The sequence below is a fragment of the Pan troglodytes genome, chromosome 1 (assembly GCF_028858775.2).
Source record: "Pan troglodytes isolate AG18354 chromosome 1, NHGRI_mPanTro3-v2.0_pri, whole genome shotgun sequence".
Taxonomy (NCBI): domain Eukaryota; kingdom Metazoa; phylum Chordata; class Mammalia; order Primates; family Hominidae; genus Pan; species Pan troglodytes.
The window spans coordinates 75,535,454-75,559,887 of NC_072398.2; the positions used below are offsets into that span (position 1 = coordinate 75,535,454).

A 24,434-nucleotide genomic window follows, 5' to 3' on the forward strand; every position below is an offset into this window, starting at 1 on the left:
GATAGAGAAATGGGAATACACGAACATAGTAAGCATTGCTGATTGAATATTTTGTATGGATACATATGTATCATATATAGTCATAATTATGTATTGATAATGTATTGAGTGCTGACCACCTGCAAAGCATCATTCTAAGCCCTGAGTATTGCCTTATTTAATTGAATTACCACAATAATCCTTTGAGGCAAGTACCATTGTTATTATCTTCATTTTACAGATGAAGAAGCTGAGACAGAGAGATTAACTTGCTTATGTAGTTATGCAGTTAGTAAAAGGCAAGGCTAGATTTAACACAGGTAGGCTGACTTCAGAGTATTTGCTATTCTGCCTCCCTGTTTTTGATATCAGGAAATGACATAAGTTGTTTCTGTTTTGGTTGGACTCTGATATTTTAGGGAAAGGTTATTTAGTAAGCCTGAAAAGGTTGGTAAGAGTCACGTTGCAAAAGGCTTGAATGCAAGGCAGAGGAGTTTGCCCAAATAATTATATACATTATAGGTGGTAATTGTAGATTTTCTGTTTCTCAATGACAGGAATTCTCTAAATGGACTTGTGCAATTATAGTTGATCAACTGATACACAATATATTTTTTTGAGGCTAAGAACACATCTGTTTTCACTTTTGCTGAAATTTCATTTGTTCTAAATCATTTGAAGTACAGTATTGATATTCTCTCACTGCCAGTCCCTTAATGATAGATTTTAAATTTTGGCACAGGGTCATATAGAAAAGTAATCTGGAGGGCAAGAAGGCACAAATTAAAATTATTTGTGTGACATTTAGCGTATGATTCTTGTGGGAGCTCAATAAACTTTTTTTATTATTTATTGTTTATTAATGTGCCCAAAATAATTTTACATTTGAGTCATGATCTGCACATGTCCCCATTATAATTTTTGAGTCCAGTCATGTATGGCTTTTCAGGGAGTAGATGAGCTTGTCAGCATTCTTAGAAGAGGTTTCCCTGTGAGCATTTACTACCCAATTCCAAACAGTATACAGTAGTGTTGATGATAATTCCTTATATTTGTTTAGAAGGTCTAGCATTATTTTTCAAGACTTAAGTGTTATGTACAAACTTTAAATAGTAGATTTGGTTAGTCTCAGAAAATTGGAAGGACTTAACAGTAAATTGCATTGTTTTTTTCTTTCCCAAAAATTTTTATATTAAATTTAGTATTTAGTACTTGCTTTCAACTATGAATAACATTAATAAACAAGGTGAGATTTATTTTTAATGTTTCCCTCTCCACAGGTTGCTTACTATTTTGTTAGTGAGCCCTATTTTGATGCATTCAAATTATGAATATAATTGGCGATGGGGAGTTGTAATCACGTGGTCTGGAATTAAAGGAGTTTTTAATTTACTCTGGGCTCCTGATGTTTATAATCTCGCTGAACGAAAAGTGGAAGTACCACAAATGGTAGGAAAGATCATGTCTCATGATTATTCATATTTATCATTTTTACTTATCTTGCCCACTTGTCAGAGAACCCAGTAATAAAGTTAACCAGCTTTGAATTAGATTTTTAAAATGCATTCTTTTAAGTAGAAAGGAACAGAGCAGAACGTTATTTATGTTGAGAATGTGAAAGGGACCAATAGAGTAGTTATGGAGTAGTTATGGATGTGGTATTAGATAAACTTGGGCTCTGATCTGGACTCCACCATTCACAGGCTGGGTGATCTTGAGGAAGTTCCCCAGGCTTGCTGAGCTTCAACTTTCAGTTGAGAATTGAGATGATGCTCAATAAAATACCAGACACTTAATAAATGCTCAATAAATGTTATTGAACACATACATGCTATTTTATTTTCTTTTTCTTTTTTTTTTTGAGACAAGATTTCGCTCTGTCACCCAGGCTGGAGTGCAGTGGTGCAATCTTGGCTCACTGCAACCTCCGCCTCCCAGGTTTAAGCAATTCTCATGCCTCAGCTTCCCAAGTAGCTGGGATTACAGGTGTGCACAAACACATCTGGATTATTATTATTATTATTTGTTATTTTTAGTAGAGACGGGGTTTTGCCATGCTGGCCAGGCTGGTCTCGAACTCTTGGCCTCAGGTGATCTGCCTGTCTCGGCCTCCACTCAAAGTGCTGGGATTACAGACGTGAGCCACCAGGCCCGGGTACAAATGCAATTTTTCAATAGCCGTCAGAAAGCATGAAAAAATGATACTCTTGTCAGGAGCATTCTAATCCTTATAGTTCATAGAACAAAAACTGAAATGCTAGTTAAGTATACCAAGATAAAAAAGATTTTATATATTTTTACATTAAAGATCTAGTTAGGTTTATGTCTTTAGGGCTAATTTTAAAAAATTTATTTCTCGAAAAATTCTGGGCAAAGACTCCATTATCTGTAGCACAAAACAAAACTTGGTTTCCTTTCCACTCTTTCTCAAAGCCTTTCCCCATGGGTTAGCTGGTAGATTTCTGGGGAATCTGGTGGTGGCTGCATCTGACATTCCAGGCAAGATTCAAAGAGCCCAGTGCATCTGCTGGCCGTGCACCTTGTCATTTGTGACAGCACTATGAGCTAGCTAGAGAAGTTTCCAGAAGCTGCTAGAAATCTTCAGGATCAGCCTCTCATTACCTCCTAATCAGATGAACCCCAGATCTGTTTCTGGGAGGGGGAAAACCGCTTGAATGATATGAGCTCAAGAGCACTGACTCACCTACCAAGGAATCTGGAGGTAGATGTACAGAGTTTGTTGCTATTGTCTAATTTCCATCCTAGAACTTCTCTTTACTATTTTGCTGCTGCCCCGAAGTCCCAAGGAGTACAGTATTTATTTAATACCTTCTTTTTGGGAGCAACTATTGACCTCTCCATCTTGCATGTGGAGAAATCCAGTCAAAGAGAGGAGTAGCCTTCTGTACGTAGCATGAGAGGGAAAGACCTCAGGTGCCCTAACTCCCCAAACAGGAAGTGCTATTTTTGATGGAGTATCATATTCCTATTCCTCACCACATTTTTTTTCTGAGGATTTATATCTGTGGGCCTGATCTGGGCATGAATTTTGAGTTCAAATAACCAGTGGTTTTGCAAAGACTTTGGTTCTTTCCATGCTCCAAAAGAAAAGTAAAATAATCAACATTACAGCTCCTCCGATTCTCTTTTATGCAAGGAATTGGCCTAAAACCAAGTCAATGAGAAGTTAACTAGCACCTGGGCATCATTTCACAGTGTTTCTTAATTCTGTCTGGTGTTAAGAATCCCACCCTAGACCTACAGAATCACAACCCACAGCGGGAGTCAGTATGTTTAACAAGCACTTCAGGTGATTGTTGTTATTAGTCAAGCGTGAGAGACACTGGAGGAGAAATTACTATTAACTCCTCTTTTCAGTGAAGGATGCTGTGGCTCTGAGTGGTGGTTAAATTAACTGCCCCCCAATCACATGGCTAAGAAATGGCAAAGTCATGGCCTACAAATGTTACCTTTCTCCTTCCGCACAGCACCTCTCCAGGCCCCACCACAGCTCCTGCCTTCTCCTTCAGAGCCTCTGGTACAGCCGTAGCAAATGCTGGTGGCAGGCACACATCCCTCTGTGGCCCACGGTCACCACCGCCTGTGGTTGCTGGGCTTTCTCCCCACCCTGCAGGTTCCACAGCCATGCCTGAGATGGCTACCACCGTGCTGTCTTTGCATGACTGCTGCCAGGAGTGGCAACTGTGGAGACCTCCTCCCTGTGTCCTTAGCATAGAATCTCCAGTCTACTGTTTTCCTCGTTCAGATTGAAAATTATTGTCTGCCCCAGTGTAGTATGTTCAGGCAATGTCCACAAAACCCCCTTTTTGCCTTAACTGACTTATCAGAAACAGGATTTTAAAATGTGGATTAAGATATTAATAGAATTTTGTTAGTGGCTAATCGAACAATGATTGCTTTTGGAGTACTTATTTAATGTTTTGGTTCTAACTATTTATGTGCTTTGTTTTTAGTTTATACTCTATGTACAAGTAATATCATTATTGACAATGGGAATAAATTCATACGTGATGACTCAGTCAGCCAGGAAGTTAGGTAAAGTATGTGTCTCATTCATGAATTAGCTGGGGAGAATAATACAAACAGGTTATTGTTGGGTGTCATGGGGACATTTCTCATGAAGCTCAAGGAATTGGTTTAGAAATTATTCATTTTTCATTTATTCATATATTTAGATGCTGTATTACTTGGGATATTGTTTCAGCCAGTTTAACAAAAGCGAAATGAACAGAGGCTTAAACAAGACAGAAGGGTTTTTCTTCCCTCCACCAAAAAGTCCAGAAGTGTGAGATGGTTCTACTCTACAAAGTTGTTTAGAAATCCAAGTTCCTTTCCTTTGATTGCTCTTCCATGCCCTAGGGTACTGCTCTTGCCCACAGGGTAGAACCCTGCTCACTACCACCATGTCTACAATCCAACCAACTAGAAAGGGGAAATGGTGGGGGAGGGGTGTGTGGCAATGGAGGATAAGCAGCCTCCCTCTGTATGTATCATTATCACTCACATTCCATTGGCCAGAACTTAGTCACATGGACACATATGGGCAAGGGAAGCTGGGAAATATCATCTTTCCAGGCTGGCGATATGATCAGCCAAAACTTGGAGATTCTATTGGCAGAAGGAAGAAGAAGAGAATGGACGTTAGGAGATAACAGCAGGCTCTGCCACAGTTGGTTATTTCTAAAAGGAATCTCAGGCCATTTATAATAAAATGCATAAATATAATAAAATAACAAATAGACACATTCGGTAGAGAAATCCAGGATAAGATACTTGGTGGCAGTAGGTTCAAGGGGAGAGGAGAAAACTGGGGTGAGATTAGGCAAAGTCTTATAGTAGAGCCTTAGTATAGTTCAATATGCCATGGCCTGATCCTCAGCTTTGCTGCTACAGAGACCTGATTTTGTCTGGGTATTTAAAATTGATCAGACTACTAGAGATTTACATATCAGGCATAACTTGGAGATATTGCAGGTTCAATTCCAGACCATGTGACAAAGCAAATAATGCAATAAATATCACAATAAAGCAAGTCATACAAATTATATGGTTTCCCAGTACATATAAAAGTTGTGTTTACACTATACTGTAGTCAATTATAATGCAAAAGCACAGTGTCTAAGAAAACTATTTACATACCTTAATGAAAAAATGCTTTCTTGCTAAAAAAAAATGCTAACAATCATCTGAGCCTTCAGCAATTCATAATCTTTTTGCTGGTGCAGGGTTGATAGCTGCTGACTGATCAGATCAGGGTGGTGGTTGCTGAAGATTGGGCAGCTGTGGCAATTTCTTTAAGACAACAGTGAAGTTTGGCACATCAACTGACTCTTCCTTTCATGAAAGATTTCTCTGTAGCATGCAGTGCTGTTTGATAGCATTTTACATAGAGTAGAGCTTCTTTCAAAATTGGAATAAATCCTCTCAAAACCTGTTGCCACTACTTTAGCAACTAAGTTTATAAAATATTCTAAATCCTTTGCTGTCCTTTCAACAATGTTCATAGCATCTTCACCAGGAGTAGATGCCATATCAAGAAAGCACTTCATTTACTCATCCGTAAGAAGCAACTCCTCATCCATGCAAGTTTTATCCTGAGATTGCAGCAATTCAGTCACATCTTCAGGCTCTACTTCTAATTCTAGTTCCCTTGCTATTTCCACCACATCTGCAGTTACTTCCTCCACTGAAGTCTTGAACCCCTCAAAGTCATCTATGAAGGTTAAAATCAACTTCTTCCTGACTCCCATTAATGTTGATATTTTGACCTCCTGCTATGAATTATGAATGCTCTTAATGGCACCTAGAATGGTGAATTCTATCCATGAGGTTTTTTATTGATTTTCCCTACATCCATCAGAGGAATCACTATCTATGACAGCTATAGCCTTACAAAATGTGTTTATTAAATAATAAGGCTTGAAAGTCAAAATGACTCCTTGATACTTGGGCTGCAGAATGGATGTTGTGCTGGCAGGCAGGGAAACAACATTCAACTCCTTGTCCATCTCCATCAGCGCTCTTGCATGACTAAGTGTATTGTCAATGAGTAGTAATATTTTGAAAGGAATCTTTTTTTTCCTGAGCAGTAGATATCAATAGTGAGCTTAAAATATTTAGTAAACCATGCTATAAAGAGATGTGCTGTCATCCAGGCTTTGTTTTTTCATTTTTTAGACCTCAGACAGAATACATTTAGCTTAATTCTTAAGAGTCTTAGGATTTTCAGAATGGTAAGTAAGTATTGGCTTCAACTTAAAGTCACAAGCTGCATTAGCCCCTAACAAGAGTTAGTCTGTCCTTTGAAGCTTTGAAGCTAGGCATTGGCTTTTCCTTTTTAGTAATGAAAGTCATCCATAGCATTCTATTCCAATATAAGGCTGTTTATCTGCATTGAAAATCTGCTGAATCTACATTGAAATCTACATTGAAAATCACCTTCATCAATGATCTCAGCTAGATCGTCTGGATAACTTGCTGCAGCTTCTACATCAGCACTTGCTCTTCACTTTGCACTTTTATGTAATGGAGATGACTTCTTTCCTTTAACCTCATGAACCAATCTCCGCTAGCTCCTAACTTTTCTTCTGCAGCTTCCTCACCTCTCTTAGCCTTCATAGAACTGAATAGAGTTAGGGCCTTTCTCCAGATTAGATTTTGGCTAAAGGGAATATTGTGTTGGTTTGATTTTCTATTCAGACCACTCAATCTTTCTCCATATCAGCAATAAGGCTGTTTTGCCTTCTTACCATTTGTGTGTTCACTGGAGTAGCACTTTTAATTTCTTTCAAGAGATTTTTTTTTCCACTCACAACTTGGCTGACTAGTGCAAAAGGCCTAGTGCTTGGCTTATCTCGGCTTTCAACCTGCCTTCCTCACTGAATTCAATCATTTCTAGTTTCTAATTTAAAGTGAGAGATGTATGACTCTTACTTTCACTTGAACACTTAGAAGCCATTGTAGGGTTATTAATTGGCCTAATTTCAATATTGTGTGTCTCAGGGAATAGCGAGGCCCAAGGAGAGAGCGAGAGAGAGATGCAGAAATGGCCAGTCTGAGGGGCAGTCAGAACACACACTTACTGATTGTTGTCCTATGTGGGTGCGGTTTGTGGTGCCCCAACACAATTACATTAGTAATATCAAAGATTACTGATCACATATCACCATCATGGATATAATAATAATGAAAAAGTTTGAAATATTGTGAGAATTACCAAAATGTAAACACAGAGATATGAAGCGAGGATATACTGTTGGAAAAATGGTGCTGATAGACTTGCTAGATGCAGGGTTGCTGCAGACCTTCAATTTGTAAGAACTGCAATATCTGCAAAGCACAATAAGGTAAAGCACAATGAGATAAGGCATGCCTGCACCACATTCACAGATTCATCAATAAACCAGAAGGCCGATTTACTAGTTTATAATGAGGATGAATTTCTATGTCTGAAATTTTTGTGACCATTATCACAGTATTCACCTCTGATACCAATTTTCTTGATAAACCGAATTGGTAATCAAAAGGTTTCTCGTAGAGCATGGAACTAATGAGGGCAAAGGAAGGATAATGTTGAAGGAGAGTTGTTCTAAATATGGAAGTAGCCTGATATATTCATCCTGTGCTACTCAGAGACAACACTGCTCTGCTTGGGTGTTTTTGGAAAGTCCTGCACATTCTTAGAACTGTGCCTCATAAACACTATTGCAGAACTTCCTGTGACAGCCCACCTCAAAGCAAAGGGCTCCAATGTTTGAGTGAGGCTAGCACGTGGGGCGAATTTTAGGCAGCTCTCCTTTTCCTCCAGTTATGGACTTGCTCCCCTCCCCTCCCCTCCCCTCCTCTTCCCTTCCCTTCCTTCTCTCTCTCTCTCTCTCTCTTTCAACGGCTCACTATCTTGCCCAGGCTGGTCTCAAATTCCTGGGCTCAGCCTCCAGAGTAGCTGGGACTACAGGTGCTTACCACCCCACCAGGCTGTTTGTTCTTCTTCATTAAAAAAAAAAAATGATACAGGGCTGGGCGCGGTGGCTCACGCCTGTAATCTCAACACTTTGGAAGACCAAGTCGGGCGGATCACAAGGTCAAGAGATCGAGACCATCCTGGCCAACATGGTGAAACCCCGTTGCTACTAAAAATATAAAAATTAGCTGGGCATGGTGGCGCATGCCTGTAGTCCCAGCTACTTGGGAGACTGAGGCAGGAGAATCACTTGAACCCAGGAGGTGGATGTTGCAGTGAGGCAAGATTGCACCACTGCACTCCAGCCTGGTGACAGGGTGAAACTCCTCCTCAAAAATAAATAAATTAATTAATTAAATTAAATAAAAAAATAAAAAAAGATACAGGATCTCATTCTGTCATCCAGGCTGCAATGCAGTGGCACGATTATGGCTCACTGCAGCCTTGACCTCCTGGACTCAAGTGATACTCCTGCCTCAGCCTCCCGAATAGCTGGGAGTATAGATTTGCACCACCACACCCAGCTCATTTTTTTTCTTTTTATAGTAGAAACAGGGTCTGGCTATATTGCCCTGGTAGGTCTTGAATTCCTGGGCTCAAGGGATTCTCCTGCCCTGGCATCCCAAAGTGTCGAGATTATAGTTGTGAGCCACTGTGCCTGGTCTCGGTTTATTCTTGTTTGCAGTGAAAAGGTGTGCTTGGATTGGCAAAAGCTCACAAGGCAGCGTGAGTGAAGTTAATTTGATGCCGGAAGTCTTGCTCACACTTTCCTTCCTACCAAATCCCTTTGGCTGCCAGGGATCCTGACCCAGTTGACTATCTTTTTTTAAGATAAAATATGTGGGTTTCTCTCATGCTTCCTTTCTTGTGATTCCTCCTACTCTGGTATTCAAAAGTGAGATCAGTGAGGGATTGTACTATCATGACAATGCTTTTTTTGTCTTGTTTCTTTTTTTCCCCTCTATAAATTTTTGATTGTATTAACCAAGCTTCAGAATTTCTTTTAACTCACTGTGGAATAAAGATTGTATAGAAAGTACTTTATCTTTTCAGAGTCAGTGTTCATCCTTTCTAGGAATACCATGTGGTACACATTTAACAGGTGCTTGTCGGACTTGAGTTTTATCAGTCAGAGTTTCAAACCAACTCCTTCCACCTGGTCTAATGCTTTTAAGAGGTCCCTCCTCATATTCTTCCAGGATTATCTTAAACACTGGGAGTATATTCAGATGTACTGGTGCCACCAAGTAGCCTACATGCCTTCATATTTCCCCTGAGCAACTGGAAAGTGGCTGTTGCCCCATCATATGGGTGGGATCTAATTGGGCAAATGAATACGTTTTCTCCTTGTGTGGTCTTAGCCATGGGAATTTTAAATCCAAGGGAGCAGGCAGTCAGATGCCTCTTTGCTCCAGGTTACAGTGAACTGATCCTGATGTTTGAGAGGGATTATCCCTACAGACCTTTCTGAATCCCCAAACTTCAAATCACTCCATTGTACGCAGTGTCCCATAGAGAGTGAAATAAAGTTAAACTGAAACGTTTAGAAGCCATTTAACCCTTGAAGAGACATTTCATATGCAATTATAAGGAGAGAACAGCTTTATTGAGATGGAATTGTGAGTAAGTAGGCTAAGCTTATTTACTCATTTAATTCTTCTCTTTGGTAAGTGAGCCTTGTAGTTCATACCTCAAGAAAATACAAAATGCTACAAATTTTGAACATATTGATTCACTGGCCAGAAAACAGAGATGTTAAACTTGAGGGATCTCTACTGCACTGGCCTTTAAATGTTATTATGTACAGTATAAGAAACAATTAGAGAACTTGTTAAAATGCAAATTTTCAAGCCAATCTGATTCTGTAGGTATGGAGTGGAACCCAGGAATTTTCATAGTTTAATAGGCAGCCCTTCCACCTGTACCCTTTACACTTTGAGAAATATGGATTAGGTGCGTTGAAGTAGTCATGTCTTTAGCTATAGGGAAAGCAAGGAAACTAATAAACATTTTTTATCAGTTGAGTCAGATAAAGTTGAGCTGTACAGCCAAAAAGAAACAAATAGTTGGGTAATCTTCTGGAAAGTTTTGTATGAAAAATTGTCCTTGCTCTAACCACTCTGGTTTGCAGGTGATCTCAAGATTTCACTACATGATCATGCAACATTTTTTGCTTTCCCTTGCAGTCCTCACTGTACTCTATTAAGGCCTTTGCTTTTGTCTTTGTCACAGATTTGTGTGTTCTTTCCCTCCCAAGACAAATGATCTTGCAAAATGCCACTCAGCACATACAGGAGATAGTACAGAACACAATAACTTTATTTAAAACAGAAAAAATTTTGACAAATGTTAACTGGACCTTAGTAGAAGATAAAACGAGGATCGAATACATTCCTGTGAGTTGATACCTGGCAAAAAGTAGTTTTCCTTTCCTTCCCTTGGTCTGCCTCACTTGCTTTAGTCTATTGTTAAAGACCTGATTCTGCTAATTAAATGTCACAAAACTGAGGGGAGATAGTTACTGGCTTTGCTATTTTGGTGAAATGAGTTTGAATTCTGTCTCCAAAGAGAAGGTGTTGGTTATCCAGCTTTATTTGCCAAATACCAGGAGAATGGATGTTTTACAATCTGGCTGGTTGAGTACCAATCAATGGCCTCTGCCAAGATAATGTTTTTAATGGCTTAAGATACTGATAATTCTCTCCTGGTAGAAGTGTTATAAAAAGCAGAAAACATGGGCTGATTTAGAGAGCAATCAAGCATATAGATAAGTTTAGAGAAGAATTTGGGATATAAATCTCCCCAAATGAATATTTACTTTAGCACAATTGAAGGCAACACTTCTTATATGAAAAAACATTACATAGCTCTTCATTCTAGCAATTCTGCTTTGAATTATTGGAATCTTTGTTGAGAGTAGTATTTGCCAGTTCCTAATCATTTTTACTTATTTTTAACTTTATCCCTTTATGTTTTAAAATGTCATCTGATACGGTTCAGTTTTCCCACGTTTCACATAACGATATGAAGACAGAATCCACAACAGATGAAGCTTTAATGGAGGAAGCCAGATTGCATGTAGCTGCAATACAAATGGTTGGTGCTGTTCACATAATGTTTTAAAATTTCTTTTCTTGCAATGTCTTTGATCCTTGCATATGATTTTCAGATGACTTGAAAACTTTTCTTTACCTTCTCATAGTCTATTGATTGTTAAAATTAATGTGTGATTTGTTAAAGTTAAAAAATAAAAAATTCTCCTTCTTCCTGAGGCTTGAAGTTTAAGTCACAAACCTTATTATCCTGTTTCTATGTCTGGCAAATTTTAGCAGTCACTTTTGAGGGCCCTTAGAATAATGTTTGGTGCTATTTACATACTAGATAATTAAACATTTTCAAATATTTAAAATTGCTTTTATAAATATAACATATCTGAGTTCCATTTATACAAAATTCTCTCAAGTGCTAATTTAACTGTTAGAGATATAATAAGCTAAAATATATCTGATGAATCAAAAATTCTCTTGAAATGTTGTAATACTAATATTTAAATGTTCTATATAAGTATAGGAAGATTACCTGGTAAAATCAAGTTTATACCAGCTTGTCAAATTTTACATTTTAAACTGGAGTTATAATCAAATGGAACAAATTTTATTCAATATAAAATGTATATAAAATACGAATTGTGCCCAGAATTCTTTTTTAGTTTCTTTTTAAAACTTATTGTCAATATTAAGAATTCGTAACATATGCAAAAGTGGATAGAATAGTGTAATAAATCCTCATGTACCCATCACCCAACCTTAAAAACCATCCACATGTGACCAATACCTGCTGCATCCTAACCCCCATCTTACGTATTAGTCTGAAACAAATCATACATCTGTAAATATTTCAGTATATATCTCTAAATTTTAAAGTATTTTTAAAAACATAAAATACTAACATTATACTTAAAAGTGAACAATAATTCCTTAATAACATCAAATGTCGACTCAGTGGTAAGATTTCCAATTGTCTCAGAAATGTGATAAATATTTATTTTTACAGTTTATGTTTTCAAATTGAACTCCAGTAAAGTCCACACATTGCAATGAACTGATATGTCCTTCAAATCTCTGTTAACATATAAATTTCTTCTTTTTGCTTTCATTTTTTTCTGTTGAAGAATATATTTCTTCTTATTTATTTATTTTATTTATTTTGAAACAAAGTCTGACTCTGTCATCCAGGCTGGAGTGCAGTGGCGTGATCTTGACTCACTGCAACCTCCGCCTCCTGGGTTCAAGAGATTCTTGTGCCTCAGCCTCCCTGGTAGCTGGAATTACAAGTGCGTGCCACCATGCCCAGGTAATTTTTGTATTTTTAGTACAGACGGGGTTTTGGCACCATGCCCAGCTAATTTTTGTATTTTTAGTAGAGATGAGGTTTTGGCACGTTGGCCAGGTTGGTCTCAAACTTCTGGCCTCAAGTGATCTGCCCACCTCACCCTCCCAAAGCACTGGGATTACAGGTGTGAGCCACCGCTCCCAGCTTGAAGAACATATTTCTTCTTAAGAAATTATTTTCATTCTTTTAAACATTTCTATACTTAGTTTAACATATTCTCAGAGTTTGAAAGGCTCTCGTCCACAGTAGAAAATTACATAAGGCCACAAATTCTTTGCAGAGCCTCCTATTAAAAAGTGGTATCTTTATCCTACCCCTTGAATTGGGGCTGTTCTTGTGATTTGTTTTGAGCATAAAATATGGCAAAAGTGGCTTTGTGAACGTTCTGGAGCCTAGGCATTGAGAAGATTTGTAGCTTCTACCTTTTTCCCACTCTGAATGCCACCCTGAGACTGCCATGCAAAGAAGCAGTCTCTGAAGAATGAGAAGCCACCTAGAGGAAAACTGAGGCAAAAGGGCCAGTACCTAACTTCCAGACTTGTGAATGAGGCTGCATCAATTCAAGGGGTGGGGCAATAGACTCAACCTCTTAATAGTAAGACATGCACAGAATCTGTGGCCATATTTACTGTTCCACAGTTTGCCCACTGGCCACAATATTTCTACCCCTCCGACATGTAAAACAGACTCACCCTTTTCCAAGAACCCAAAAAGCTACATCCTATTTACTACCAGACTCAAAGTCCAGTATCTTATGATCTGCAATCCAGGCGAGAGGCTCCTTGGTTGCCTCTCCTGAAGTGTGAGTCTTCTTGATCTAGATACCTGTGAACTAAAAAGAAAAGTTATCTGCCCCCCCAGACACCCAATATTCAGTGATGATCAACAGACTCTACTGTTTAAGAGGGGGAAGAATGGGATGGCCTGAGAAATTACGTGTCCATGGCAATTCTGAAATCCATCTGGGCACACATACCAATTCTCCCCATTCTTTCCGTTTCCATAGGAAATAATCCATGCTTGTAGCCAAGTGGCTTTCTCAGTTTGATTTCTGCCTGTAGAAAACTGGGAGGTTTATATTCATGTAGAACTGTCTCTGTCCCGTTTTGTCCAATCTAGCACAATTACTGTAAAAATTGTTTGTTTTCCATGACTCTGGTTTAGTCCGCCCCACTTCACAGTTTCTTTTCAGGTAGACTGTTGACTGTATCAGACAATGCAGATATGAGTCTGAGGAGGCCTTTAGTCTTGTTGAGAAGGTAGATGAAGTACGACCTTGAATCTTTGGGTGGTCTTAACAAAGGGCCTTCAGCCACATCCTTGATTTGATTTGGAAGCAGAGGCCATATTTTACTGGCAGCACCCTGGATTTGGTCTTTTTTTTTAAATTATACTTTAAGTTCTAGGGTACATGTGCACAACGTGCAGGTTTGTTACATACGTATACATGTGCCGTGTTGGTTTGCTGCACCTATTAACTCATCATTTACGTTAGGTATTTCTCCTAATACTATCCCTGCCCCATCGCCCTACCCCATGACAGGCCCTGGTGTGTGATGTTCCCCGCCCTGTGTCCAAGTGTTCACATTGTTCAACTCCCACCTATGAGTGAGAACATGTGGTGTTTGGTTTTTTGTCCTTGTGAGAGTTTGCTCAGAATTATGGTTTCCAGCTTCATCCATGTCCCTACAAAGGACATGAACTCATCGTTTTTTATGGCTGTATAGTATTCCATGTTGTATATGTGCCACATTTTCTTAATCCAGTCTATCATTGATGGACATATGGGTTGGTTCCAAGTCTTTGCTATTGTGAATGATGCCTCAATAAACAGAGTTTGCATGTATCTTTATAGTAGCATGATTTATAATCCTTTGGGTATATACCTAGTAATGGGGTGGCTGGATCAAATGGTATTTCTAGTTCTAGATCCTTGAGGAATCGTCACACTGTCTTCCACAATGGTTGAACTAGTTTACACTCCCACCAACAGTGTAAGAGCATTCCTAATTCTCCACATCCTCTCCAGCACCTGTTGTTTCCTGACTTTTTAATGATCACCATTCTAACTGGTGTGAGATGGCATCTCATTGTGGTTTTGATTTGCATTTTTCTGATGACCAATGATGATGAGCATTTTTTCATGTGTCTGTTGGCTGCATAAGTGTCTTCTTTTGAGAAGTGTCTGTTCATATCCTTTGCCCACTTTTTGATGGGGTTGTTTGATTTTTTTCTTGTAAATTTGTTTAAGTTCTTTGTAGATTCTTGATATTAGCCCTTTGTCAGATGGGTAGATTGCAAAAACTTTCTCCCATTCTGTAGGTTGCCTGTTCACTCTGATGGTAGTTTCTTTTGCTGTGCAGAAGCTCTTTAGTTTAATGAGATCCCATTTGTCAATTTTGGCTTTTATTGCCATTGCTTTTGGTGTTTTGGTCATGAAGTCCTTGCCCATGCCTATGTACTGAATGGTATTGCCTAGGTTTTCTTCTGGGGTTTTTATGGTTTTTAGGTCTAACATTTAAGTCTTTAATCCATCTTGAATTAATTTTTGTATAAGGTGTAAGGAAGAGATCCAGTTTCAGCTTTCTACGTATGGCTAGCCAGTTTTCCCAGCACCATTTATTAAATAGGGAATCCTTTCCCCATTGCTTGTTTTTGTCAGGTTTGTCAAAGATCAGATGGTTGTAGATGTGTGGTGTTATTTCTGATGGCTCTGTTCTGTTCCATTGGTCTATACTTCTGTTTTGGTACCAGTACCATGCTGTTTTTGTTACTGTAGCCTTGTAGTATAGTTTGAAGTCAGGTAGTGTGATGCCTCCAGCTTTGTTAGTTTTGGTTAGGATTGTCTTGGCAAGGCAGACTCTTTTTTGGTTCCACATGAACTTTAAAGTAATTTTTTCCAATTCTGTGAAGAAAGTCATTGGTAGCTTGATGGGGATGGCAATGAATCTATAAATTGCCTTGGGCAGTATGGCCATTTTCACGATATTGATTCCTCCTATCTATGAGCATGAAATGTTCTTCCATTTGTTTCTGTCCTCTTTTATTTCATTGAGCAGTGGTTTGTAGTTCTCCTTGAAGAGGTCCTTCACATCCCTTGTAAGTTGGAGTCCTAGGTATTTTATTTTCTTTGTAGCAATAGTGAATGGGAGTTCACTCATGATTTGGCTCTCTGTTTGTCTGTTATTACTGTATAGGGATGCTTGTGATTTTTGCACATTGATTTTGTATCCTGAGATTTGCTGAAGTTGCTTATCAGCTTAAGGAGATTTGGGGTGAGACAATGGGGTTTTCTAAATATACAATCATGTCATCTGCAAACAGGGACAATTTGACTTCCTCTTTTCCTAATTGAATACCCTTTATTTCTTTCTCTTGCCTGATTGCCCTGGCCAGAACTTCCAACACTATGTTGAATAGGAGTGGTGAGAGAGAGCATCCCTGTCTTGTGCCAGTTTTCAAAGGGAATGCTTCCAGTTTTTGCCCATTGAGTATGATACTGCTGTGGGTTTATCATGAATAGCTTTTATTATTTTGAGATACATCCCATCAATACCTAGTTTATTGAGAGTTTTTAGCATGTAGGGCTGTTGAATTTTGTCAAAGGCCTTTCCTGCATCTATTGAGATAATCATGTGGTTTTTGTCTTTGGTTCTGTTTATGTAATGGATTACGTTTATTGATTTGCATATGTTGAACTGGCCTTGCATTCCAGGGATGAAGCCACCTTGATCTTGATGGATAAGCTGTTTGGTGTGCTGCTGGATTCAGTTTGCCAGTATTTTATTGAGGATTTTTGCATCGATGTTCATCAGGGATATTAGTCTAAAATTCTCTTTTTTTGTTGTGTCTCTGCCAGGCTTTGGTATCAGGATGACACTGGCCTCATAAAATGAGTTAGGGAGGATTCCTTCTTTTTCTATTGATTGGAATAGTTTCAGAAGGAATGTTAGCAGCTCATCTTTGTACTTCTGGTAGAATTTGGCTGTGAATCTGTTTGGTCTTGGACTTTTTTTGGTTGGTAGGCTATTAATTATTGCCTCAATTTCAGATCCTGTTATTGGTCTATTCAGCCATTCAACTTCTTCCTGGTTTAGTCTTGGGAGGGTGTATGTGTCCAGGAATTTATCCATTTCTTCTAGATTTTCTAGTTTATTTGCATAGAGGTGTTTATAGTATTCTCTGATGGTAGTTTGTATTTCTGTGGGATCAGTGCTGATATCCCCTTTATCATTTTTTATTGCATCTATGTGCTTCTTCTCTCTTTCCTTCTTTATTAGTCTTGCTAGCGGTCTATCAATTTTGTTGATCTTTTCAAAAAACCAGCTCCTGGATTCATTGATTTTTTTGAAGGTTTTTTATGCCTCTATTTCCTTCAGTTCTGCTCTGATCTTAGTTATTTCTTGCCTTCTACTAGCTTTTGAATTTGTTTGCTCTTGCTTCTCTAGTTCTTTTAATTGTGATGTTAGGGTATTGATTTTAGATCTTTCCTGCTTTCTCTTGTGGGTATTTAGTGCTATAAATTTTCCTCTACACACTGCTTTAAATGTGTCCCAGAGATTCTGGTATGTTGTGTCTTTGTTCTCATTGGTTTCAAAGAACATCTTTATTTCTGCCTTCATTTTGTTATTTAACCAGTAGTCATTCAGGAGCCGGTTGTTCAGTTTCCATGTAGTTGTGCAGTTTTGAGTGAGTTTCTTAATCCTGAGTTCTAATTTGATTGCACTGTGGTCTGAGAGACAGTTTGTTGTGATTTCTGTTCTTTTACATTTGCTAAGGAGTGCTTTACTTCCAACTGTGTGGTCAGTTTTGGAATAAGTGTGATGTGGTGCTGAGAAGAATGTATATTCTGTTGATTTGGGGTGGAGAGTTCTGTAGATGTCTATTAGGTCCACTTGGTGCAGAGCTGAGTTCAAGTCCTGGATATCCTTGTTAACCTTCTGTCTTGTTGATCTGTCTAATATTGACAGTGGGGTGTTAAAGTCTCCTATTATTATTGTGTGGGATTCTAAGTCTCTTTCTAGGTCTCTAAGGACTTGCTTTATGAATCTGGGTGCTCCTGTGTTGAGTGCATATATATTTAGGATAGTTAGCTCTTCTTGTTGAATTGATCCCTTTACCATTATGTAATGGCCTTCTTTGTCTTTTGATCTTTGTTGGTTTAAAGTCTATTTTATCAGAGACTAGGATTGCAACCCCTGCTTTTTTTTTTGCTTTCCATTTGCTTGGTAGATCTTCCTCTATCCCTTTATTTTGAGAGTATGTGTGTTTCTGCATGTGAGATGAGTCTCCTGAGTATAGCACACTGATGGGTCTTGACTCTTTATCCAATTTGCCAGTCTGTGTCTTTTAATTGGGGCATTTAGCCCATTTACATTTAAGGTTAATATTGTTATATGTGAATTTGATCCTGTCATTATGATGTTAGCTGGTTATTTTGCCCTTTAGTTGATGCAGTTTCTTCTCAGCATCGATGGTCTTTACAATTTGGCATGTTTTGGTCTTTACTCTTAGATCTTTGCCAGCTGTAGAAACCATAGACGAGAAACATGTTTACTTTCCAACCTGGCAAACCATGGCTTCTATATTTTGTCTAAGTTCTGCTTTAAGACTGAACTATTTCTCTTTGGTTTATCCCTGTCTCTGTCTTTCTCTACCTTATCATATGAAGCTAACAAAAAGCAGTACTTTTAATGTTCCTGGAATATTAGAAATCTAGAAATCCTCTTAGCAGATTCATGAGGTACATTTTCTGTCTTCCGAGTTGCCTCAGGTGACAGCCTGGACAGTGGTACTGCCTTTTGATAGCATGGCTGCCTCCCTCCAGCCTCCTGCTACAGTTTCCCCACTGCTCTTCCAGCTTCCACTAACAGTCTTCTCACTGCCCCCCTACCCTCTGCCCACCACCCAGTTCCAAAGCTAATGCAGTATGTTTTAATTTCTGGAGGCTCTCCACAATTGATACTGATTTTTCCTGTTTTAGTCAGTGTCTGCTGTTTAACCAAGCAACCCAGAACTTGGTGGCTTAAAACAATGATTTATTATTTCTCATGGTTCTGTGTGTTGGCAATCCGGGTGATTCTATTGTTGGTCTCGCTTTGGATCACTCTTATGCCTGTGGTCATTTCCTAGATCAGCTATGGTTGGAGGGTCCAGGATGTCTTCACTCGCAGGTTTGGCAGCTGATGCTAGTTGTCTTCCAGGGTGCTTTGTTTCTCCCCTCTATGGCCTATTCTGTATAGTTGGCTGGACTGGGCTTCTTCACAGCATGGTCTCTGGGTTCCAACAGGGTGAGAGGGGAAGCCACAAAGCCTCTTAAGTTCCAGGCTCTGGAGCCTGAACAATGTCACTTTTACCCCCATTTTATTAGTTAAAGCAAATCACAAAACCTGTCCAGAGTCAATGAGTAGAAAAGTAGATTACACCTCTTAATGGGGAAACAGCGATGCCAATTGCAAAGTGGGCATGGACACAGGGAGGCATGACACACTGCAGTCATTGTTATAATGACCTACTGCATTTACTTTTTTAAACCAACAATCCCATGGAAGGACTTGCTGCATGCTATTTTTGAATAGCTTTCCTAAGAGTACCTTCTACTCTGGCATTCTTCCTGTGTTTATGACCCCTTTCCTTTTCAGTCTCCTCTATGAACTCTTTTTAACCCTTTAATGTTGGTGCACCTCAGGACAATTAACTCTGTCCACTGTTCTTATTTTATAGTCTCTCCTTCTTTAGTCCCAGCTACGCTCATGATTTTAACACTATGCGTAGATGCTCTACAAATCTATAATCTTCCTTCCATACCTTTCAACACCAGCTCTTTAGACTCATGAATCCAGTGGTGGCTAGACAGCTTCTCCTTTCACTCTACCTCAAATCCATATTGAACTCATCCCAAGCCTACTGTTATATTCCAAGTGTTAGTGAATTAGACCATTGGTTGCTGGAGTCAGTCCTCTTCCTCCTCTTCCTCTATCCTTCTCCAAGCTCTATCAATCTTACCTTCTAAATGTTTGTCAAATACACCCCTTTCCATTCTTGTGAATCTTAATTTAGGCCGTCATAATCTCTTGTCCAGACGATAACTTTCAATTGGTCCCCTTGTCTCCAATATTTCCATTCTCAAATTATAGTGACTTACTAAAAGACATGTGACTATACCTCCTTCCTGCTTAAAAACCTAAATGACTCCTCAGTGCCTACATTTTCCATTGTGAGTTTCAAAGAACACTTGTTCCATGGGATGCTAATAGAAACTGCATGAAAAAAGAAGTTTCCATGCTCAAATTAGTTTGGGAAATGGTGGCTTAAATAAAGTTAAATGGGTTTCTTTTAGAACTTCTTGTAGAACTCTTCAGAATTTTTAATATGCTGATATACATTGAGATTCTCCAAGAGAGACTATAGAATGCAACATTTTCTTACCCTTTCCCCTGCCCCGCATAGTTTTTCAGGGATTGGGGTTGAAGGAATATCTCACAGAATGTGTATATCACATTCCAAGAAAAGTTTACCTATGAAATTAAGTCAAAGCACAATATACAAGGTATTTTAAAATCTGGCCTCTGACTGTTTCTCTAACTGATGCTCTGCCCCACAACTTGTTTTTTACTGCACTCAGCATACTGTTTCTCACCTCTGTACATGCACTAGAGATGCCACCCTCTGCCTACCTCTTTCTTCACTCTGCTCGCCCCACCACCATTCTTCATCTGGATAATTGTACTTCTCCTTAAAACTCAGTTGAAGTATCATCTCCTCCAAGAGAAACTCTCTCTGATCACATCTCTACATCAAGTTTGATTAACACCCTGTGCTGAATGTTATCCCCTTAATTTCCTGTTTTATCATATATGCATCTAACTTTTCCCCTGTCTCACTAGATTGTGAACCCCTTAAAGCCTTGGACTATACCTCCATTGCCCTAAAACAGGGCTTGGAACAGAGTAGGCATTTAATAAACATTTGTTTAAAGGATGAATGAATAAATAAACAATCCATCATATTAGTAAATCATAATTTTCTTGATCCAGGCCTACTTCTTGATGGGCAGGGCCGGAAAAACTGCAAGTGTAAACACTGGAGGTAGGCCTCAGGACTGAACTTCTGGGACATAGTTTTCTCACAGTGGACATCCTACCAGGGCCATCACGGAGGCTTACAACGTAGGGAAATCCACTAAGTGCTCCAGTAGCCCTCAGAGTAGAGAGAGCCTGGCCATTGCCCCATACCGTTTGGAAGGCAGTTTCAGAATTTGCATATCCTTTATCAAAGCTGTTACTGGTGGATAATTTTTCTGTCTTCTGGAAAAGGAGCTAATGAGTGAATGAGAATTGTCTTGAGATATAAGTGGTGTGAATTCTCTCCTTTCCTGAAATGACTATCATCCCTCAAATTTTAAGACTTGAGAAAATGTGTTAAATGCAGTAGTGGTTGGAGTCAACATTTCTAAACAATGGATAGGCAAAGTGTATGGTCAGTATGTGAGGAAATGTAGGCAGCAGTTCCAGGAGGTAACGCTAACCTCTGAATGTAATGTCAGTGTCATGTAGAAGCTATAATTTTTCTGCTATTTTAGGGGGAGGATTGACACAACAATACAGCCTATCTTTTTCTTTTGATAGTTCTTTGTGGGGCTGAAATGATTAGTTACACTTAGAATTAATACTTTGCACTCTCTATTCTGCTGTAGAAAGATGATGCTACTGATGTTATTTATATTACTGAAGTAAACTCTTTGAGTTGTATATATAATATGCATATATATGTGTGTGTGTATATACATACATATACATACATATATATATACACACACATATATATATTTGAGACGGAGTCTTGCTCTGTTGCCCAGACTGGAGTGCAATGGCATGATCTCGGCTCACCACAACCTCCGCCTCCTGGGTTCAAGCGATTCTCCTGCCTTAGCCTCCTGAGTAGCTGGGATTACAAGCATGCGCCATCATGCCCGGCTAATTTTGTATTTTTAGTAGAGATGGGGGGTTTCACCATGTTGCCCAGACTGGTCTTGAACTCCTGGACTCAAGTGATCCCCCTGCCTTGGCCTCCCAAAGTGAGCCACCATGCCTGGCTGAGTGGTATACATTTTGATTTTCTAGAAAGCTAAGACCCTTTTTATCTCATAACGTTCAGGACTATACTTTATAAAAATGAGTATTCTGTAAACATTTGCATTGAATGATATTTATTTCCTACTACATAATTTTTTGTAATGGCATATTTTGATATATTGAGTTCAGTAATAATAGTGAGGGCTATGTAAGAGTTAAGAAGAATACATTCCATTTATGTTTTGATCTTTTGTAATCTTCATTTAATGTATGTTTAGAGTAGCTTTGAAAAACAGCGTAACAATGGAATTCTTGAAATAGAGGCAGCCCGGATATTAATTGGTGCAGCAAAATGCTATTACTCCATCCAAGGAAAGTAAGTATAACACTTCTTTAATTGATATTTCCAAAATTGAATGACTATATGATGAAGAATGAATAAAATGAGAATTAAATGTCCTGATTGATCAATTATTTCACATATCTGTATGTATCCATCTTCTGTCTGTCCATCTGTCTGTCCTTCCATCCATCTATCCATCGCTTTTTATTTTATTGGTTTATTTTTTTCCTCTAAAGTTTTATAACCTTGGTGACATTAGGGGAGTCTGGAGAAAGATTGGACTGTCATGTAATTAGATAAGACACTCGGGAATCCATGAAAGGGAACTTATATAACTTCAAAAACTATTATAATTATTTTGCCTTTATATTATCTTCACTTTAAATTACCAGACAGAGGAGGTTTAGAAGCCTGGAGGCTGCCATTAGACTGCTCCCTGGGGTGGAGCAGGCTCTGGAAGAATTGACCCAACTGCTGGTGCTGACAAGTGCAATTAAGTCTGGTGGGAAAAGCTCAGTATCTTGGAGATATAACAATATCTGGTTACAGTCCTGGCAAACATTAGATAATAGATGATCTAACACAAAGCTGTGGGGCAATAATAATAGGAGATCCTGGCTGGGTGATAGATAACATTTCAGCAGCCAGGTAATCTATTTGGAAGATCTTTACCAGTCCCTGGAATAAAGTTTGGGAAAGTTAGAGCTTTCAGGGCCTTGGAGAGGGTTGGGCCAGACCAGCATGACAAAGGAAAGCTTGATTCCAAACTCCAAAGAAATGGTCTAGAGAAGCTTTACTTATGTTCAACCTCTGGTCAGAAACAGAGGCAGCAGGAGTCTCATGCTAAAACTACTCCTGTACCATGACCATGGATGGATAGGTGGATGGATGCAGAGGCATGAGACTGAGCTTATTTGGTGGGTCCATATTAAATTTATACTTAGTACACCTTCCCCTTTTATATTAACCCAAAGTATAGCACTTGCTTTTTATTATAACACATATGTACATTTTTCTCTGTTAGATTCATGAGTATTTATGATGTTTCAACTTATATGAGAACTAGAAGTTGGCTTATAAAGTTTAAAAATGTTTTAACTTTCTTGGAATATTGTATAGAAAAGATACAGTTTATTCCACCTGAGTAAGTATTGTGAACCTTTAATAGAAACATACTTGAAAATACGACCATTTCTACATTGTCATAATAGCTTATCTCAATTTTCCTTATTTGAGAAAAACTATATTATGGTTTATTTTCACTGATTGGGTGGTGCTTGCTTCTCTTCTTCCATTCTATTTTAGCAACTTCATTGACATCTCTATGAGAGAGTAGTCAGGAAGGGAAAAAGGTTGTTCATATTTGGATCCTTCAAGTTTTAATTGCTGTGTCTGAGGGTTGTAGTGTGTTGCGGGCTGCTTAATATTCTGCTGGATATAACATAGAGCAGGGGTGAGAAATAGCTAACTGGTAGACTAGATCTAGCTCTGTTTAATTTCATCTGTTCTATTGTGTGATTCTGTTGATCTATAATTAGGAAAAACACAACATGGCCTTAATAATACCTGTAACCAATTTTCCAAAATATCACAAAACACAGATTTTACTTAACTGGGGTAGATATTTTACTTAGTTTTATAAATTGTGAGCTTACATACTTTTTAGAGCAGAGAGACATAATTTTTATACCAATAGAACATGCCAAAACAAGAACATACCAAGGGCGTTAATGCTGCTAAATTTTAAGAGGGCATTAACCTTTTATAACAAATTCTAGTAATTTTTTTTACTTTTTTCCATTTAATAAGTTTAAAGAGATATACCAAAAATCAAAAGTGTAGGACCTTGACATATATCCAAAGAATTTCTTTTTGTCATGCTGTACATTAGATGGAATGAAAAGTTTTAATAAATATGTCATAGTAATTATTTAATATAATATTTTTCCAATTCTTGATTTTAAACAATCCAATGTGTAATTTGTTTTCCTCTAAATTTATTTGTTTTTTGTTTTTATTTATGAATCTTTGCATTGTTTCCAAGGTACTGTGGCCTTGAGTTTTAAAAATGCTTCTCATCCCTGATATGGATTTTTAAAAATCATGTTTTTTACCTTTCTTCATTATGATTTTTATGTATAGAAAATATGCTTTTGATTTTTGCTTACTATTATTTTATATTATGTATAGTCTTCAAATTAATTTTAATGATTTGTTTAAACAAATATTGAACTTCAGCTGCTAATTATACTTTTAAGTGATCTAACATTTTATTTGATCTCTTTTCAGGAGTAATACATTTCTGACTTTTATATTTCACATAGTATTTTCTGAAGAATTTGAATATACAGGACAGATTATAAATTTGATATATATTTATCCTATGATAATACATCTGTGGCCAATGGCAAGAGGTTTAAATGTGTCAGCACTGATATCAATAAACTACTATTTTATGTTTTTATATGTATTAGAATCAACATTGAAGGTACTGTTTAAAATAGAAATAGAATCTATAAAAAGAGCAATTCAGGTATTTTGAATCTATTTTGTCATATTATTGAAGTAACTTGATACCAAGAGCCATTTGCTATGATAGTTGATGAGATCCTAGAATTTTAGTAAGCTTTTTGAATTTTCCAAGTTTAATAGTGAAATTAGTATA

The 24,434-nt window shown here is 38.1% G+C and overlaps 1 protein-coding gene across 11 annotated transcripts in view; it reads left to right on the forward strand.

Annotated features, from left to right (window-relative positions):
• Nucleotides 1-24,434, forward strand: part of SLC9C2 (solute carrier family 9 member C2 (putative)) — a 109,128-nt gene that overhangs the window by 50,672 nt on the left and 34,022 nt on the right. For 8 of the 11 annotated variants that reach the window (XM_054673309.2, XM_054673298.2, XM_063811212.1 and 5 more), the window contains 7 exons: nt 1,260-1,428; nt 3,954-4,035; nt 10,193-10,356; nt 10,961-11,056; nt 21,705-21,802; nt 22,794-22,913; nt 24,059-24,257. In XM_054673309.2, the coding sequence (XP_054529284.1) occupies nt 1,260-1,428; nt 3,954-4,035; nt 10,193-10,356; nt 10,961-11,056; nt 21,705-21,802; nt 22,794-22,913; nt 24,059-24,257 (928 nt within the window). Of the gene's footprint in view, nt 1-1,259; nt 1,429-3,953; nt 4,036-10,192; nt 10,357-10,960; nt 11,057-21,704; nt 21,803-22,793; nt 22,914-24,058; nt 24,303-24,434 lie in introns of all 11 variants that reach the window. The other 3 variants (XM_054673297.2, XM_063811208.1, XM_054673300.2) reach the window with 1 other exon arrangement.